This window comes from Lissotriton helveticus, chromosome 8, assembly GCF_964261635.1.
Source record: "Lissotriton helveticus chromosome 8, aLisHel1.1, whole genome shotgun sequence".
Classification (NCBI taxonomy): Eukaryota; Metazoa; Chordata; class Amphibia; order Caudata; family Salamandridae; genus Lissotriton; species Lissotriton helveticus.
In genome coordinates this window covers 59369760-59389235 of record NC_136069.1, presented here as the reverse complement: position 1 = coordinate 59389235, position 19476 = coordinate 59369760, and the positions used below count along the sequence as shown (strand labels likewise).

General features: G+C 51.7%; 1 protein-coding gene across 8 annotated transcripts in view; it reads left to right on the top strand.

Moving 5' to 3' along the window:
* LOC144772352 (sodium/potassium-transporting ATPase subunit alpha-1-like) overlaps nt 1-19476 on the top strand; it is a 3188308-nt gene that overhangs the window by 390444 nt on the left and 2778388 nt on the right. For all 8 annotated transcript variants that reach the window (XM_078656610.1, XM_078656616.1, XM_078656614.1 and 5 more), the window contains exon 3: nt 746-853. In XM_078656610.1, coding sequence (XP_078512736.1) covers nt 746-853 — 108 coding nt within the window. The remainder of the gene's footprint in view (nt 1-745; nt 854-19476) is intronic.

Below are 19476 nucleotides of genomic sequence, written 5' to 3'. Positions count from 1 at the left end.
AGTGTGAGCATGTCCGGTCCTACTGGATTCAGGTCTTGGATGAGGTGGACAAGCATTTTGAGATTGAGATCCCGCGCTTCCCAGCATATGTCCTGCTCGGTCTCCCCAATCCTCTGATGTACCCGCTGCGGTCTCGTAGAGGCAGGCAGATAGCAATAGTGTTGGGGTCGGCGACACAAAACATACTCATACATTGGCGTACTCTCAATGCCCTGACATTCACAGGTTGGCTACATCGTCTGTGGCATGTCCTTGGAATGGAGAAACTGACACTTACCTTGGCAGGGGAAGGGTATAAATACAACGAACTGTGGCAACCCTTTTTGTCACTACTGGCCACGGAACTCAGAGAGATCACCTGCCCCAGATATCTTAGCCTACTGCGCCTCACCGGGTCTCAGGGAACAACCTGAAGGGGGGAGGGAGTACCGAATGGGCTTGGGAAGCTTAGGCAGTGGACATGGAACACAGGGAGGGGGGAGGGAGTGGGTCGAATGGAAGGGGGGGCGTTTATGGGGGTTGTTTATTTTTTTTTTGTTAGAAGTATACTTGTAAGCGACACTATTTGAAGATGCACCTACTGTCGAGTTTTCGCCTTGAAATTGCTTGATATGATTGCATATTCCAAAACTTTGATGGTTGGTAGCTGACTACACGCTACTATGTTTAAGTGTTGCAAACTTAAAACAATAAAGACTTAATTTTAATCAGCATATTCACTTTTGTGTGTTTTGTTTCACTGCAGACTGGTCAAGACAACTATGAGCCGGCTGCCACATCAGAAAATGACCCCACCATAAAGAAGGTGGTGATGGAGCGAGACATGTACGAGATGAAGAAGGAAGTCTCAATGGTAAGGTGTTGTGCAACGGGAAGCTGGTGTCATCATGGTTGTATTATACACAGGTGGTACCATGGAATAGCCTCAATGCGCAAGGTTCTCTTAAGATGGCGGCCACCACCTCAGATCCATGCAAGGTTTCCCTAGTATGGCCGTCACCTCCGCCTCAGACCCCTCCAAGGCTTTCCTGAGCTGGCAGCTGTAAGAGGATGACTTAGTATATGGTGCACCTGTGTAGGAAAGTGCCCCACTTTTTGCCTGACATCTGATGCAACGTGACATGATGTTCCATGGATCCCTGCCAATCAGATTCCCAGGGCCGGTGTTCTTTCCCAAGAATGTACCTTTGTAACCACATTTGGCACCTCCCTGGCCACTGCAAGGCCCTTGTAAAAGGTACAAAGGGTACCAAAGCCACTGTGACCAGGGATAGGCCTCCAAGGGCTGCACACCTATTGTGCCACCCTCAGGGGCCCTGCACCGTAACACATACACACTGCCACTGCAGGCTGCTTTTTTGATGCACAGAAAATTGAAGAGTCAACATGGTACACATCCCTGTGTGCCATGCCTGCAATCCACTGCCTTAGGCCTAGGTACGTCACCCCTCTAGTAGGGAGCACTAGCCCTAAGTTGAGGGTACAGAGGCATGGGCCCTGTACCCCTACAGTGTATAAGTCAATATTTAGACATTGTAAGTGTAGTAAGGCCATAAAGAGAATATGGTCTTGGAGTTGGTCACAACAAACTCCACAGCTCCATAATGGCTTTACTAAAAAGTGGGAAGTTTGGTAGCAAACTTCTCAGCACATCAAACCCACACTGATGCCAGTGTGGGATTTAATGTAAAAAGCACTTAGAGGTAGTGTAGGAAAGTAGGATCTGCTTTCATGGTTATCCCCACTTTTTTCCTGATGTTATGCGGTGCTTGGCTGCAGGGTCGGACTGGCTGTAGCTGGCACCGGGCTTTGCAGCAGTGTTGCTATATCTGCCCTGAGTAACAAAAGCGGGAGCAGTGCTTTCTACAAGCACCCCAAGGGGCCGGTGGAGCAGCAATCTGCCACGGCTGGTTGCTGTTCCCAGTCCAGCCCTACTAGGCTGGCAGTGTGTTGCATGAATGGCTCTTGGCATCATCACCTGGCTCCGATGTGCCGCTACCTGTCTTGTCAAGCTATGATTTAAACTTTGAAGCACTCCAGAGAACTGGTTATAAGCCCCATAGATGGCTTCACACATCAGAGGCCACTGCTGTTTTAACCACTGCCTCGTGTGGTAAGCATGAAAGATGCATGTACAACATGTAAAGTAATCCTTAGAATGAACAATGTCCGTTAGGCGATGCCGCTGAGCACACGTGAGGTACAGGATAGTGTTGCTGGGCACACACAGGGCAGTGCTGCTGAGAACGCACAGGGTAGTGAGGCAGTGCTGCTGAACACGCACAGGGTAGAAGGCAGTGCTACTGAGAATGCACAGGGCACGCAGCAGTGCTGCTGAAAACCCACAGGGTATGAGGCAATGTTGCTGAGAACAAACGCGGTATGAAGCACTGCTGTGAACACATACCCAGGGCAGTCGTGCTGAGCACACAGATAATTAGGCAATGCTGCTGAGTACAGCGGCGTAATGAAACTTGAGGGCCCCCTTGTAAGTTAAATGAGGGGGGCCCTACGTTCCAGACCCATTCAAGCCTGCTACCCATGCTCAGTTCTCAGTGCCAGAGGGGGTCCCCTGGAGATCTGCCCTCCCAGGCACCACAGAACCTGCAGGGGCTGCCGTTACGCCACTGGCTGTGCACAGCACATGGGGCAGTGCTGCCAAGCACACACGGGACCTTGAGCGGTGCATCGGAACACACATGGGGCGGTGGTACTGACCATCTACAGGGGAGGGGCAGCCGTACTGAGCACAATCAACCAGAGCAATATAGCGGGCAAGACACAAATGGGACACAGAAGGAGAAAGAAAGCAGTGATAAATGGAGAAAGAAGGGATGACAAGTGTTGTGGGAGGGATAGGGAGTGGGGAGAGAGGGCACAGCCAATCAGTGAACCCTTTGGTACTGTAACCTCTCTGTAAGCTGCCGACTTGGGAGCTGGGGACCCATGTTCGAGCCTTGTCTTAATATTTTGTAAATATTTTTTGATTTTTCTCAGTAAATTACTCCTCCCCCCTGCCCGCACAAATGTAATTGAAAGAAAACTAAATGTTGCCATATTTTGGCTAATTTCTGGTTCTCTTCCAGGGGATCCTCATCAAAGTCAAAAGCATTAGAATATTCCCGCCCATGCGCGGGACCCCGGAAACACTATATTATATGTGCCCCACATATATATAACTATATATATACACACACATCGTCGTGGGCGCCGTGATGACGTCGTCAGAGTACTTAGACGGCCCCTCCGCGTGCTGACGTCAGTTCTTCTTTTTTCCGCGCCAGCAAGCGCAGATCTGGAAAAAGCAGTAACCCTTAGTCAATTTTTGACTAACTTTTTGGATCTTTTTGATAATTTTTCGAAGTCTTCACGACTCCGATCGGTGCCGTAGGGATGCCCAGCTTTAAGCACTGCAAGGATTGCGACCGCACGATGTCGGTCACGGATCCCCACCACCTGTGCCTAACTTGTCTAGGCGTCGACCACGACGACAAGGCCTGCTCCGACTGCCGGGCCCTCTCTTCGAAAGCCAGGCGGGAGCGGTCCCGCAGGCGACTTGAACTCCGGCAGTCGGTCCCGCGCCGCGAGAGGTCCCGGTCCCTTGGGAGGTCGAGGGACAGGTCGCGGGCTCGGAGCCACCACAGTTCCGAGAGTAGGCCGCACTCCTCCGGGTCGAAGTCGTCGTCAGGTAAGAAGCACAAGAAGTCCAAGAGGCGTCATCGCTCTTCGGACTCCCCCCGACGCTCGCGCGATGCGGCCGGGGGTTCGGGTGACACCACCCACGCGGCTCCGTTGGAGTCGCGGGAGCCACGTCCAGCTCCACACCCTCCGGTCCCTGGGCTAGACGCGACGCCGGAGGAGATCGGGCGCTTCCTCATGGCCATGAGGAATCTCTCTCCTCCGACGGGCTCCACGGCGCCTTCGGGCCCAGCGGACCCATCTGGGGCCTCTAGCGGGTAGGGGGCTTCGGCCCCGACGCCGCCAACGCCTTTGGGCCCGGCGCCGCTAGGCTCCACAATCCCGACACCGCCGGTGCCTTCGGGCCCGGCGCCGCTGGGTCCAGCGGCCCCGGCGGCGCCGCGGGACCCCGCTAGACCTTCTTCGGGATTTGGGTCGTCGCCGGTGGACCGTACGACCTCCCCGGCGTCGGACCATCAGGTGTCGCCTCCGGCGCCGCCCTCGGGCGGCGCCCTCGGGTGGCGTCGTCCCTGATTCCTCCTTCGTTCCTGTTCCGACGTCGGGACGGCCCCAATGGGCGCCGCTCCAGACATCGTTTGGAGAGTTTCACTTCTATGAACAGGCCCCATTGATTGAGAACCCTGAGTATCAGGAGATGGGTGATGAAGGGGATTGGGAGGGGTCTGAGGACTCTCTGACCCGAGAGTGTCAGTCTCATGAGGACTGGGCAGGAGACCTTGGGGAGGCCAGTGGCCTGGACACCTCTCCAGACACTGGTTTTGTCTCCCCTCCTACCGTGGCTTCGGAGGAGGGGGCAACCTACAGTGTGGTGTTGATGAGGGCTGCCAAGGCATTGGGCCTTGAGCTCGCCGTCGCGGCCGTGAGGACTAATCTCCTCACTGAGGTCCTTAAACCGCAGTCAAGCTCGGCCGAGCCTCTGCTGCCCTTTAATGAGGCCTTGACCGACGTTCTTCTGGGCACTTGGTCCAAGCCCGCTACGGGTTCGCCCGTAGATAGGAACGTGGCCAGACGCTACCGCCCAGCCCCGGGTGACCCATGTTTCCTGTCCACCCACCCCACCCCCGAGAGCCTGGTCATCCAGGCCTCCAATTCCCAGACCGCGTTCCCGTCGGCTCCGCCGGACAGGGAATCCAAGAGGTATGAGCAGTGTGGTAAAAAGATCTTCTCATCCCTTAGTTTGGGACTGCGGTCTTCTAACACCGCATGCCTCTTGGGCCGTTACACCCACTCTCTGTGGGATACGGTCGCGGAAGTGCTGCCAGAGTGTCCGTTGGAGGTACGGGCCAAACTCGGCCAAGCCCTTGTGGAGGGCCGGGATGCAGCCAAATATTCCATCCGGTGTGGGCTGGATACCACCGACTCGCTAGGTAGAGCGATGGCAACGACGGTGGCGGTCAGACGCCACACCTGGCTGAGGTCCGCCAACTTTTCGGCAGATGTCCAGAACACGTTGATGGACATGCTGTTTGATGGCCGTCGCCTCTTTGGCGACAAAGCAGACCATGCGCTTGAGCGCTTTAAGGACTCCAGGGCTACGGCCAAGTCCTTGGGCCTCTCGGCCCCGCGCCAGCAATCGGCTGCTTTTCACTCCTTTCGTGGCCACGGAAGGGGTGTACCCACACGTGCTGCCAGCCACGCTCCGCAGGGTAATACCCAACGCGGTGGCGGCCGTGGGAACCGCCGTCCTGACGGTAGGGGTCAACGGTGAGGTCAGTCCACACCTTCCCCCGCAGCACCCGCCTCAAAACCCTCCTAGTCCGTGCTTTCAGGCCCATGTGACGCCAGTGGGGGGCAGGGTTCGCCATCACCTCCTCCACTGGCGCACTGTCACATCGGACAGGTGGGTGCTGCAGATCGTCCGAAGGGGCTACTCCCTCCCCTTCGATGCGACTCCTCCAGCCATGCCACCGCAGAACCACCGTGTATCGGGGATCATTTGCGACTTCTGCAGGAGGAAGTTACGGCCCTCTTGGCCAAGGGGGCCATCGAGCGCGTTCCTGAGCCAGAAGTAGGGTGTGGTTACTATTCCCACTACTTTCTGGTACCCAAGAAGGGCAAAGGGGGCCTACGCCCTATCTTGGATCTCAGGAATGTCAACGGCTTCCTCTGGAAGGAGAAGTTCAAAATGCTGACACTGGCTCAGGTCTTAGCTGCCCTGGACCCAGGAGACTGGATGGTAGCGTTGGACTTGCAGGACGCTTATTTCCACATCCCCGTCCTGCCGGCCCATCGGCGCTACCTGCGGTTCACGGTTGGCCACGAGCACTTTCAGTTTACCGTGCTCCCCTTCGGCCTTACCAGCGCCCCACGGGTGTTCACGAAGGTGATGGCGGTGGTCGCAGCTCATCTGCGCAGGTTAGGGGTTTCAGTCTTCCGCTACCTCGACGACTGGTTGTTGAAGGCGGGCTCGCCGCAGACAGTCGTCAGCCACCTCCAGACTACGACAGATCTCCTGCACCAGCTGGGGTTCTCCATCAATGTGCCAAAGTCACACCTGTGCCCCTCTCAGAAGCTCCTCTTCATCGGAGTGGTTCTCGACTCGGCGCGGTTTCTGGTTTATCCACCCGATCAGTGGGTCCGGGATATTCAGGCTCTGATTCCCATCTTTCAGCCGTTATCCCGGGTCTCGGTCAGGTTGACACTGCGGCTTCTGTGGCTGATGGCCTCCTGCATCCTACTGGTGCATCACGCCAAGGGGCGGATGCGGGCTCTGCAGTGGGACCTGAAGTTTCAGTGGGCCCAGCATCAGGGCAACCTGTCCGACCACGTCCTGATCTCGGAGGGCACTGCGAGACAGCTGCAGTGGTGGCTCACGGACCGCGATTGGGTCAGCAGCAGATCCCTCTCCCTTCCCCAACCGGAGCACGTAGTTGTGACGGACGCGTCCCTCCAGGGCTGGGGAGGCCACATGGGAGAGGCGGAGATCAGAGGCCTCTGGTCTCCGGCGGAGGCCCGGCTCCACATCAACCTGTTGGAGTAACGGGCGATTCATCTAGCACTGAAGGCATTCCTCCCCTCTGTCCGGGGGAGTGTAGTGCAGGTGTTCACGGACAACACCACCGCCATGTGGTACTGCAACAAACAGGGCGGGGTGGGGTCGTGGACCCTTTGCCAGGAGGCTCTGCGCCTCTGGCAGTGGCTGGAACGCCAGGGCGTGACCCTGGTGGCTCAACACCTGGCAGGTTCTCTGAACGCCAGAGCGGACGAGCTCAGCCGTCGGTGCATGATGGATCACGAATGGCGTCTGAACTCGGACGTGGCGCAAGGCCTCTTTCAGCGATGGGGAGAGCCTTGGTTAGTTCTATTCGCCACCGAAGAGAACGCGCAATGTCATCAGTTCTGCACGTTGGAATTTCCAAGGCGGCACTCGCTCGGCGACGCTTTTCGTCGCGAGTGGAGTTGCGGTGTGTTGTACGCCTTTCCGCCTATACCACTTCTGCCCAGAGTGCTGAAGAAGATCAAGCGCGACCGGGCCCAAGTCATCCTTGTTGCTCCGTACTGGGCGAGAAGGTACTGGTATCCAGAGCTACTCAGTATGTCAGTCGATCCCCCGGTTCGTCTGCCTCTTCAGGAGGACCTTCTGTCGCAGCAGCTGGGGACGGTCCTCCACCCGAACCTGTCCAGTCTCCACCTCCATGCGTGGAGATTGAGTGGCGACAGTTGAGGCCATTTGACTTGCCTCCTGAAGTCTGTAACGTCATTCTGGCAGCCAGGCGTCCCTCCACAAAGTCTGTATACGCCTGCAGGTGGAACAGATTTGTGGCATGGTGCACAGCAAAGGCTGTGGATCCTCTTGCTGCCCCTCTCTCTGAGGTTCTTCTCTTCCTTCTTTCTCTTGCCCAGCAGGGCTCTGCTCTGGGCACTATCAAGGGCTACCTTTCTGCCCTTTCAGCCATTCTGAGGCTGCCTGATCAACCTTCTTTGTTCAAGTCCCCTATTGTAAATAGATTTCTAAAAGGCATCACACACATTTCCTCCTGTTCCTTTTCTGATGCCTCAGTGGGACTTGAACCTGGTTCTTACTTTTCTGATGTGCGCTCCCTTTGAGCCACTTCACAACTGTCCTCTCCGCCTTCTTACTCTGAAGACTGCTTTCCTGGTTGCCATCACCTCTGCCAGGAGAGTGAGTGAGCTCCAGGCCCTTTCTTGTACTCCATCTTTCCTTTCTGTCCATCCGGACAAAGTGGTGTTCCGTACTAAGCCATCTTTCCTGCCCAAGGTTGTCACGGCCTTCCACATCGGGCAGTCTATCACCTTGCCAACCTTCTTCCCGCCTCCGCATCCCTCTAAAGAGGAAGAGCGGCTCCACCGTCTGGACCCAAAACGTGCGCTCTCATTTTACTTGGATCGCACACGCCAGTTCTGGGTGGATGACCAACTCTTTGTTGGTTACGTGGGCGCTAAGAAGGGGAAAGCGGTGCACAAGAGGACCATTTCCCGGTGGATCATCTTGTGTATCCAGGCATGCTACTACTTGGCTAGAAAGGAGCCCCCTGTTGGATTACGGGCTCATTCCACCCGAGCCACGGCGACTACAACTGCCCTGGGCCGGGGTGTGCCCTTACAGGATATCTGTCAGGCAGCTACGTGGGCATCGCTGCACACATTTGCAAGACACTACTGCCTGGACAGTCAAGTCCGGAGAGATGGCTTCTTTGGCCGTTCCGTCCTCCAGGACTTTCTGGTGTGATTATTGGTTCGCAGACCCACCACCGGGGTTGGTATTGCTGGGGTATCTATTCTAAGGTAAGGAATCTAATACTAACGTGTCTCTTTCAGATGCACAAGTTACTACTTGTGTAACGATATATCTGTAAGAGACATTAGTTAGTATTAGATTCCTTACCGACCCACCCATCCTCCCCGTTCTGCGAACCGATATCTAGGGTTAGGGTTACCCCCCTTTCAGGGCCCTAGTTTCAATGGCACCAGTGTTGGTTTTTAACATGGCTCTGCGTATCTGGCGCGGAAAAGCTGTGTCTAAGAACTGACGTCAGCACGCGGAGGCGGCGTCTAAGTACTCCGGCGACGTCATCACGGCGCCCACGACGCCGACGACGGACGCGGAGCCGCAGACGACGCCTACCGACGCGCAAGGGTACTGCTACGCAAAAGTTTCCGGATCCAGTCTGACGCCTGGGGATATTCTAAGGTAAGGAATCTAATACTAACTAATGTCTCTTACAGATATATCGTTACACAAGTAGTAACTTGTGCTTTAATGCTCAGAAAACAGTAGAAATTCTTATAGAACACTGAAAGCATAGGAAGCTCCCAGGCTGCATTGCAAACACACAGTCTAAAAAGACTGAACAGCTAAACTGTAGCTGCATGCAATAAACTGACACTGTGCCTTTAAGGCACTCCTGACCCCTAGCTTCCCATCATGCCTCAGGGGTGACAGTTAGGACAGTTGTTCTTTCTGGCTCCTTCTGGAAGAATCCTGGCAACACAGCTCCACTCTTTTCTGATTTCTTCAGAAAAATCTTTTCACTTTTGACAACTTTTTCTCTTTATTTCGACGTTTTACATCTTTAGAAGTAAGAGACTTGTCTTTTTTGACAGATTAAGGCATTTTTAACTCCTTAAAATGCCGTCTCATTTTGACTCTTGTCCTTCTTGTGGTCATAAGAAGGCCAAAACAGACTCTCACGAAGTCTGTATCCTTTGTCTCCCTGAAGAGCATGACCCAAAGGCCTGCTCTCACTGTCAGCACCTGTCCGGCAGAACTTTGAAAGACAGAGAGCGAATTGATATTTATGGCCTGTCAAGAGGAAGATCTTCAGTCAAGAAGGGCTCCAAGAGGGCTAGAACATCTTCTAGAAGTAAGTCCTCGCGTCCTTCAGCTTCAGCGTCGGGCTCGGCGCTGAAAAAAGATCTTCAAATGGGTCATTTATCGAAGAAAAGACCCTCGACAGCGGGCTCGCCGTCGAGAAAAGGTATGTCATCGACGTCGAAGATTCATCCTCCGCCGTTGTCAACCCGGCGGCGATCGACGCCGAGAGACAAGATTCCTCCGCCGTCATCAACCCGGCGACGATCGGCGTCGAGAGACAAGTATCCTCCGCCGCCGTCAACCCTGCGACAATCGGCGTCGAGAGATAAGACTCATCCGCCGTCCTCAACCCGGCGACGATCGGCGTCGAGGAGCAGAGACCCTCCGCCGTCGTCAACCCGGCGGTGATCGGCGTCGAGGAGCAGGGACCCTTCGCCGTCGTCATCTCAACGACGATCGGCGTCGAGTTACCATGGCCATCCGTCGGCAAGGCGTTCGACGTCGAGGCCAGGTTCTCTTCTGTCGTCGCTATCCCACCAGCGATCGACGTCGAGAACGAGGGCCCCTCCCCGTCGTCAACTGAGCGACGATCGGCGTCGAGGTTGAAGTCTCCGTCGTCGTATTGACGGCGTTCGGCGTCGAGGGCGAGACAAACCCCTCCGCCGTCGTCTCGAAGACCTTCGACGTCGAGACTGGATCCAGCTTTGCCGTCGTCTAGAAGACATTCGGCGTCGAGTGAGAGACATCCTCTGTCGTCGGCTTCTCATCGCCGTTCGACATCGAGAGAGCACTCACCTGCAATGCGTTCGACATCGAGAGGACGGCAGGAGCCTAGATCGGCGTCCAGAATGCGTTCGACGTCGAGACAGGCCTTGGTGAGATCTGGGGACTCAGTGGTCCTGGTGACTGAGTCGGCGTCACAACATTTGTCTCCTCACTCTTCCAGGAGGGCATATACAAAGTCGCCCACCCCGGAACCTGCTACCCGCGTCGGCAAGTCTCCTTCACGATCAAAGGGGGCCCCTGCGGAGACTCAGTTGTCCCCAAGATGGTGCCTACTTGCAAGTCACTGGGAGGACTCTGGAGCAGCAAGGCGGATGCAGGAATATGCCAGTTCTGTACATAGGTCTCCTTTGAGAGACTAGTGGACGAAGCAGACAGAGCGAGCCCTCCTAGACACAGACAGGAGAGGTCTCCAGAGACAAGGCGCCATAGGTCTCGCTCTCCGAGACACGAGGACCGCACTGGGAGATCGAGAGAAGGGAGGATTTCTGAACATCGACGGCGTAGGAGAACATCATCTACGTCCTCGTCTTCCTCCACCCGATCCTCCATGAGAGATTACTCTCCCACACTATCGGACAGCCCGACTACCAGGGTTTCTCCCGTAGACAATATTGCCACCTACCATGAGGTTCTGCAAAGCTTAATATTGAGATGTCTGTCCCGCAGGTCACGACAACAGTGATTTTTGAAACTCTCCATAAGAAGACAGCATCTCGACCTCTACTGCCACTGATTCCTGGGATCCTTGACCCAGTCATGGACATGTTTTTAACTCCAGCGACAATTAAGGCGGTTCCGGCTCGTCTCTGGAAAAAATGCAAGCCGGCTACCTCATATCCAATCTTCGTCAAGACAGACCCTCTTGCAGACTCTGTCATTGTGGCAGCAGCGAAAAAGACGCATGCTGTTTCGGCCACTTCTTCTGTGCCACCAGACAAGGACAGCAGGTCCCAGAACTCGTGGGGTGGCAAGGTCTGAACCTCTGCTGCTGCTTCTCTTAAGGTCTCCAGCGCGGCTGCGTTGCTTGGCAGGTATGACAGGGCTCTCTGGGACTCTTTGGAGCGTTTCCAAGCCAAGCTCCCAAAGGAAGACCAGAAGGATTTTGCAGAGATAGTCACAGAGGGATATCTGGTGGCTAACCAAGCAATAAGCACAGCGGCAGATGGCGCGGTGTTATCAGCGCACTCTTACGCGCATGGAATATGCGCCAGCAGATCGTCCTGGTTACGGTTAACAGGACTTAAGCCAGACGCTCAACAAAGGATCATGAACCTCCCGTTCTCCGGCTCTTCTCTCTTTGGCTCCCACGCTGACGAGGAGATGACTAGGATAAAAACCGAGTTGGACACGGTCAAGCCAGTTGGGCTGGAGAAGAAAAAAGAATTTAAGCGCCGCTACAAATCCAACCAGCGCAAAGGGCCTCAACAGAGGATTCAAACCCCTCAGTGGTCCCAAAATAAGAACCAGGGGAAGACCCAGTTTCGAGGAGGAAAGTCCAACAGAGGTAGAGGTGGTCACCAACAGCAGTCCTCTACCACAACGAGAGGAGGGAAGTCCTGAGCAGTGGCTTCCTCTGCCTCTGTTGCCCACTCCAGTGGGAGGAAGTGCTTCTCAACATCTAGCAGAGTGGGCCAGCATCACAAAAGATCGCTGGGTGCTGAATATACTGTGCAATGGATATGGGCTACGTTTCCGAGCGCTTCCGAATGACATTCCACCAAAAAAGTCTCGTCCCCATCAATTACAGCTGCTTCGAAAAGAGGTGAGAACTCTTCTCCAAAAGCAGGCGATAGAGGAGGTTCCACCCTCTCAAAGAGGAAAAGGAGTTTACTCCAGATACTTTCTTGTCCCCAAAAAAGATCAGGAGGGCAAGTTTCGACCAATTCTGGACCTTCGACTACTGAACAAAGTCATAGTGAAGGAAAAGTTTCGCATGTTGGCCCTTCACCAAATATGTCCACATCTCCAAGTAGGTGATTGGATGTGTTCGGTGGACCTCCAAGATGCGTACTTCCACATCTCCATCACAAAACGACATCGAACGTACCTGCGGTTTGTGGTCGGTCACAAACATTATCAGTACAAGGTTCTGCCCTTCGGACTGAAGTCGACTCCGCGAGTCTTCACCAAAGGCATGGCAGTGGTGGCAGCTTTTCTTCACAGAAAAGGACTTTTCGTCTATCCATACTTGGACGACTGGCTGCTAAAAGGTCCGTCCCCACTGCAAGTGAGTCACGACTTCCAGTTCTGCCTGCAGCAGTTGCACGACCTCGGGCTGCATGTCAACATGGACAAGTCGGTGCAGCAGCCCACCCAGACCATCCACTATCTCGGGTCCGTTCTGGACACAAGCGTGGGATGAGCGTATCCTTCGGAGGAGAGACTGTCTTCCATGAAGCACAGATGCAGGCTTCTTCTCCAGGCGCAGAATCCGACAGTCAGGCAGGTGGCATCCCTGCTATGATCTATGGCGTCCTGCATCTTCCTAATTCCCAACGCCAGGCTGAGGATGCGTCCTCTGCAGCAGACTCTGGAGGACCAGTGGGATCAGTCGACAGGTCGCTGGGAGGATCAGATCTCTCTCTCTCAGGCGGCCAGATCCTCCCTCTCATGGTGGACCCAGCAGCGGAATCTGATAGTGGGAGTCCCTTTTCACTAACTACTACCAGTGCAATCGGTGGTGACAGACGCATCTCTGCAAGGCTGGGGCGCGCACATGGGATGCCTTCAGATTCAAGGACGGTGGTTGGCAAAAGAACAGACCTACCACATCAACATGCTGGAACTCCAGGCAGTTCATCTAGCTCTGAAAGCTTTCCTGCCTGCGATCGAGTCCGATTCAGTCCTGGTCCAGACAGACAACACGACCACCATGTTCTACCTGAACAAGCAAGGTGGAACTCGGTCACGTCCGCTCTCCCTGGAGTCTCAGGCCATCTGGCACTGGCTGCTCGCACGGAACCTCTCGGTGGTGGCAGTGCATCTTCCAGGAGAGCTATACGTCAAGGCAGACGCCCTCAGCAGGCACTTCGAAGATCAGCCAGACTGGGTGCTGCACGACGAGGTGGTGGCAGACTTTTTCCATTGTTGGGGTTGTCCGGAAATAGATCTGTTTGTGGACGACGAAAACACAAAATGCCACACCTTCGCGTCCAGGTTCCACCGTCCAGAGACAAGAGGGAATGCTCTTTTGATGGACTGGTCAGGGACATTTGCCTACGCCTTTCCTCCTCTGCCCCTGATCACGAAGGTGGTGTCCAAGCTACTCCGATCCAACATGACCATGATTCTGCTAGCTCCAGACTGGCCACGGCAGTGGTGGTACCGGGACGACCTATGTGAGAAGTTGGCCTGATATATGATGCTCACTAGTTCTAGTGATCACCTTGTATCAGTCCAAACAACCCTTATGGTGATTGGTTGTAAGTCAACCTTATAGACCAGCTATCCTAATGGTAGCATGGACAAAGCAGTCTTAGGCTAAACTCTTTTGGCATGTGAAGCCAGCTGTTTTACCACATATAACCCCTTGAATACCAGATGAAAGGACACCACACAGGTTGTTATGAAAATAAACAATATAGTTATTAATAACAAACACCTCTGAACTCTTTATGAGGTCAGAGGGCTAAGCACATGACAATCTCTTAGGAAAAATATGATAAGTTGCACAAAATTACAATGGTGCCCTAGGGGCACGACAAACCATATACTAAGTAAGTGGAATGTGAAAGTCGATAGAAGGAATGGAGCTGTCCAGAGGCTGGAGGTTCGCTAGGACTACGCTATCTTCACCTTAGGTAAGTAATAGGAGGCCCACGGGACGCGTGTGCAGAGTGTGAACTCACACGCGAGATGCGTAACAACGTCTATGGACAGTACAGTTCAAGTTAAAGGTGAGTACGGACAATCCTGACTAGTTAGGACTAAAACGACTGTGGAACTGGACACTAGGACAGTTAAACTACCCTTGAGCACCGAAATGCTTTCGTTACCTCACCCACGGGCTGCGGGTGCATAGGTGTCAAAGTGTGTCGGGTTCTCGCGTTGAAGTCTATGGAGCCTGGAAGAAAAGATGCAGCAGGCGACCAGGAGGAAGATGTCCGGTGCGATCCAAGGGTGGATCGGTGAAGAAGAGGACCTGAAAGCAGAGGGTACAGTGTTCAAAGTCACTAGCCAGTGACCGGTGTGGAACCAGGAAGGAACCAGGTGCTGTCGTCGCGATCAGGTGAAGAGTGGACGCTTGTCTCTACAGCCACGTGGACCAGGAGGTGTCTTCGACGACCAGGATGGAGGCACGAGCTGGTCCACGCAGGCTCTCGCTGTCGGCGGTGTTGGATCCAGATTCGGCATCAACAGGCCTTGGCAAAGGCAACCCACGCGGTGAGTGGAAACGGCGTCTGGAGTGGACCAGGAGGGTCCAGGGTGCTCCTCGTTTGGAAGGGAACAAAGGCCAGTCTGGAGCAACCAGACCAGCAGTGAAGGTTTCAAAGTTCGTCGTCTAGGAGGCCACTAGCCAGCCGGCAAGTGACCAGACAACACGTCGAGCAGCAAACAGGCAGAAGGGCCACACGCAGATCTCGTGGATGCTGGAGGGCTGATCTTTGGTGCAGGAGCTGCTCGTGGCTGGGGCTTCTCAGTCCCCAAAGCACTTGGTCGAGTTTACCTCGGGAGTCGTGCTGGAAGCGAAGTGCAGTTTCTTTCAAGATGGCCGGTCCCACGTGTCTCGTCGCACCCACGGATCTCAGCTGTGCTGCAGATGTAGGTTGAGGTCGGAGAGGTCTGGGAATCCGGGTCTCGTCGGGCTCTGCTTGTGCAGGGTGGACACTCCTTGCCCACAAGGGAGATTCTTCAGTCTTCTGTGGATCAGAACGTCGAAGTCCAGAGTTTCTTCTTGTAAGTTGTTCAGGATAATCTAATTTGAAATGGGACCAGCTCCTACCTTTATTCTCCTAAAGGGGGCTGCACTACTGACTAGGTCCCTCCCCTGGGTGGGACCAGGAAGGGGGTGGCTACACCCCCTATCCTTTGTCCGGTTTCGCGCCAGAGCTGGGGCAGGGATGCCCCAGCAACTGGTTTGAACCGGTGTTTGCACAGGAGACCTTGTGTGCCCCGGGCATGTCTCATTCCTTTCAGGCCTGTCCTACCCAATACACAAAATCCTGTCTGGGGTGGTGCTAGCACCTTCCAAGGCAGGAAACCCTTTGTCCAAGCCTCCCTTGCTGGAAGGACTCCCAGCAGCAGGAGGTCAGACTTGTGTCTGTGGTGGCGGCATCCATTTTGTGATGCCAAGATAGCGGAGGTGTAAAAATTACTATTCCCACTCCTGGAAGTGCAACAGTAGGGAAAGCGTTGGATAGCGTAGGGGTAAAAATGACTATTCCCACTCCAGAGAGTGCAACAGTAGGGAAAGCGTTGGATAGCGTAGGACTAAAAATTACTATTCCCACTCCAGAGAGTGCAACAGTAGGTAAAGCGTTGGATAGCGTAGGGGTAAAAATGACTATTCCCACTCCAAAGAGTGCAACAGTATGGAAAGCGTTGGATAGCGTAGGGGTAAAAATTACTATTCCCACTCCAGAGAGTGCAACAGTAGGGAAAGCGTTGGATAGCGCAGGGGTAAAAATTACTTTTCCCACTCCAGAGAGTGCAACAGTAGTGAAAACGTTGGATAGCGTAGGGGTAAAAATTACTATTCCCACTCCAGAGAGTGCAAGAGTAGGGAAAGCGTTGGATAGCGTACGGGTAAAAATTACTATTCCCACTCCAGAGAGTGCAACAGTAGGGAAAGCGTTGGTTAGCGCATGGGTAAAAATTACTATTCCCACTCCAGAGAGTGATATAGTAGGGAAAGCGTTGGATAGCGCAGGGGTAAAAATTACTATTCCCACTCCAGAGAGTGCAACAGTATGGAAAGCGTTGGATAGCGTAGGGGTAAAAATTACTATTCCCACTCCAGAGAGTGCAACAGTAGGGAAAGCGTTGGATAGCGTAGGGGTATAATTTACTATTCCCACTCCAGAGAGTGCAACAGTAGGGAAAGCGTTGGATAGCGTAGGGGTAAAAATGACTATTCCCACTCCAAAGAGTGCAACAGTAGGGAAAGCGTTGGATAGCGTAGGGGTAAAAATTACTATTCCCACTCCAGAGAGTGCAACAGTAGGGAAAGCGTTGGATAGCGCAGGGGTAAAAATTACTTTTCCCACTCCAGAGAGTGCAACAGTAGGGAAAACGTTGGATAGCGTAGGGGTAAAAATTACTATTTCCACTCCAGAGAGTGCAACAGTAGGGAAAGCGTTGGATAGCGTAGGGGTAAAAATTACTATTCCCACTCCAGAGAGTGCAACAGTAGGGAAAGCGTTGGATAGCGCATGGGTAAAAATTACTATTCCCACTCCAGAGAGTGATATAGTAGGGAAAGCGTTGGATAGCGCAGGGGTAAAAATTACTATTCCCACTCCAGAGAGTGCAACAGTAGGGAAAGCGTTGGATAGCGTAGGGGTAAAAATTACTATTCCCACTCCAGAGAGTGCAACAGTAGGGAAAGCGTTGGATAGCGTAGGGGTATAATTTACTATTCCCACTTCAGAGAGTGCAACAGTAGGAGAAGCGTTGGATAGTGTAGGGGTAAAAATTACTATTCCCACTCCAGAGAGTGCAACAGTAGGGAAAGCGTTGGATAGCGTAGGGGTAAAAATTACTATTCCTACTCCAGAGAGTGCAACAGTAGGGAAAGCGTTGGATAGCATAGGGGTAAATTTTACTATTCCCACTCTAGTAAAAATAAATTAATATAATTCACATAATTATCAATTAATCAATTAATTATCAATTAAGAATTATTTAATTATAAATTAAAAATGAATTAACAATTTGTTCTAAATAAATACCAATACATTTATTAACATATTTAATTAATTATAATTAAATTCCTTCCCACCCTATTCCCCTATAAACCTACAACCCGCTACAGAAAATACATTAATATTATTCACATAATTATCAATTAACCAATTAATAAAAAATAATCATTTAAGAATTAATGAATTACCAATTAAAAATTAATTAACAATTTATTCTAAATAAATACCAATTAATTAATTAACATATTTAATTAATTATATTTAAATTACTTCCCAACCTATTCCCCTATAAACCCACAACCCGCTACAGAATTAAATTTCACAATAATTGAATAACATAAAATTAATTACTTAAAATAAATTACAAAAATATATACACTTTTCACACATATACTAACATAAAAAACACTTTAAAACATTCAATATTATTATAAATTCAATATTTTTAATAAACTATATTTATGTACTTCGATATTTTTAAAATCGATATTACATTACTTACCTTCAAAACAATATTTTTGATGTCTATATTCTGTCAATTCGATATTTTGTCCATTCTATATTTTGGACTCGATATTTTGGTTTGTCTATATTTTGGAATTGATATTTTGACCATTTACCGGTTATATATATGTGGGGCACATATAATATAGTGTTTCCGGGGTCCCGCGCATGGGCGGGAATATTCTAATGCTTATGACTTTGATGAAGATACCCCTGGAAGAGAAGTAGGATTACAGGTAAGTAACTAATCTGTCCCCTCCAGGGGACTCCACAAACCCTGGGTACCTTTAAAATCCTCGGAATGTTGGACAAAAAGTTACAGGGGCATAAAGACAAAATACCCCAAATAGCCCATAAAAGGTTTAGCACTTGGGGGGCAGACGGGAGGGGGATAAATAAGTGTGCACTATATACTAAGCCAGCTTCCTACGTATTCTATTCAGCGCCTATGTCTATAAATGGTAATCCCCTGCCGGAGAAAGAATTGTTTCTTACCTGTAACTCCTTTTCTCTCGCAGGGGTATTTCCATTATAGTCCCAATCAACACTCCCTCCTCCCCGGTGGATTGAGCAGAGGGATTGATTCATTGCATATCTTTTAACATAAAACTTCAAAAGGAACTGAAGTAACTGCCCCCTGCTGTGCATGATGTGACACTTTTGTGTGATTTACATTTTTTTTTTTTTTTTTTTTTTTTTTTTTTTGCGTAAGACCTTTATTAACATAAAGTAGAATACACAGCATGAGCCCACAACCCTGAGGCCGGCTCGCCACTGCACCTTGTTAGATCAGTACAATCAGAAATGAATATGCAAAGTCATCTGTTAACGGTAGATAGAACCATCCGGTATTTTCCAGTCAGGGCACGCATTGTACAATCAACATGAGTCTTACATTTTGTGATTTTATCAACCAACCTCTAACTTCCCCAACTTAAGACCTGCTATTGCCTTCAGTGACATCCTATACAGTGAGCTAAGCAGTGTTCCATAATTCCTTCTAAATAGTCTTCAGGGGCCATAACCACACGACACTCACTCACCTCACGGCGTCACCCACACATCAACTAATCCTCCCCATTCTCCTGTAAGGAGTTCAAATAGTCTGTCAAAAAGCACCATACATCCTTGGGCTTAGATTTAGCAGGTAAGTCCTCTTCATACGTTTGTAGGTTATCCCTACAAGTAGACATGCTATGCATCCACATCTTTACAGTCGGTATCTTACGGCTGTGCCAACATTGTGCCACCTGTCTTTTGGCCAACAGCAGTGCGATAGCACAGAATTTGCGCTTCAGCGCTCTGAGTTGGGGTATAATACCGAGCAGACAGACCTGTGGTGTGCAGTGCACCTCGTCATCCAACATGCTCGACAACGCGGCTGTGACCTCCTCCCAGTAACTCGCCACACGCTCGCACTTCCATGCCAAATGTACAAAGTCTGCCCCATCCCTGTTGCAGCGCTTACATTTGTCTTCCTCTTGAAGCCCATATCTGCGCATTTTCACCGGTGTGTAATAGCTTTGGTGGATGAACTTGTAATGAATAATCCTCAGATTCCCGTTTGGTGTAAGTATCTGAGTCAGTGCGCATGAACTGTACCATTCCGCCTCCGTCAGTGGAGCCTCCAGTAGTGTATCCCATCTTTCTTTGGCTTTAAGTGTGTGGCCTGCTATGTCCGATTGTGCAGCAGAGTAAAGTTTGGATACCAAATGAGACAGATCGCTCGTGGTGATCAGCATCTGTAATGGCGCTAGCGTTTCCGGCTCCTCCGGGAATGAAGGGTAATGTCCCTTCAATGCCCTAGTCAATCTGTAATATGAGAAGCGGAACATAAGAGTCTGATTT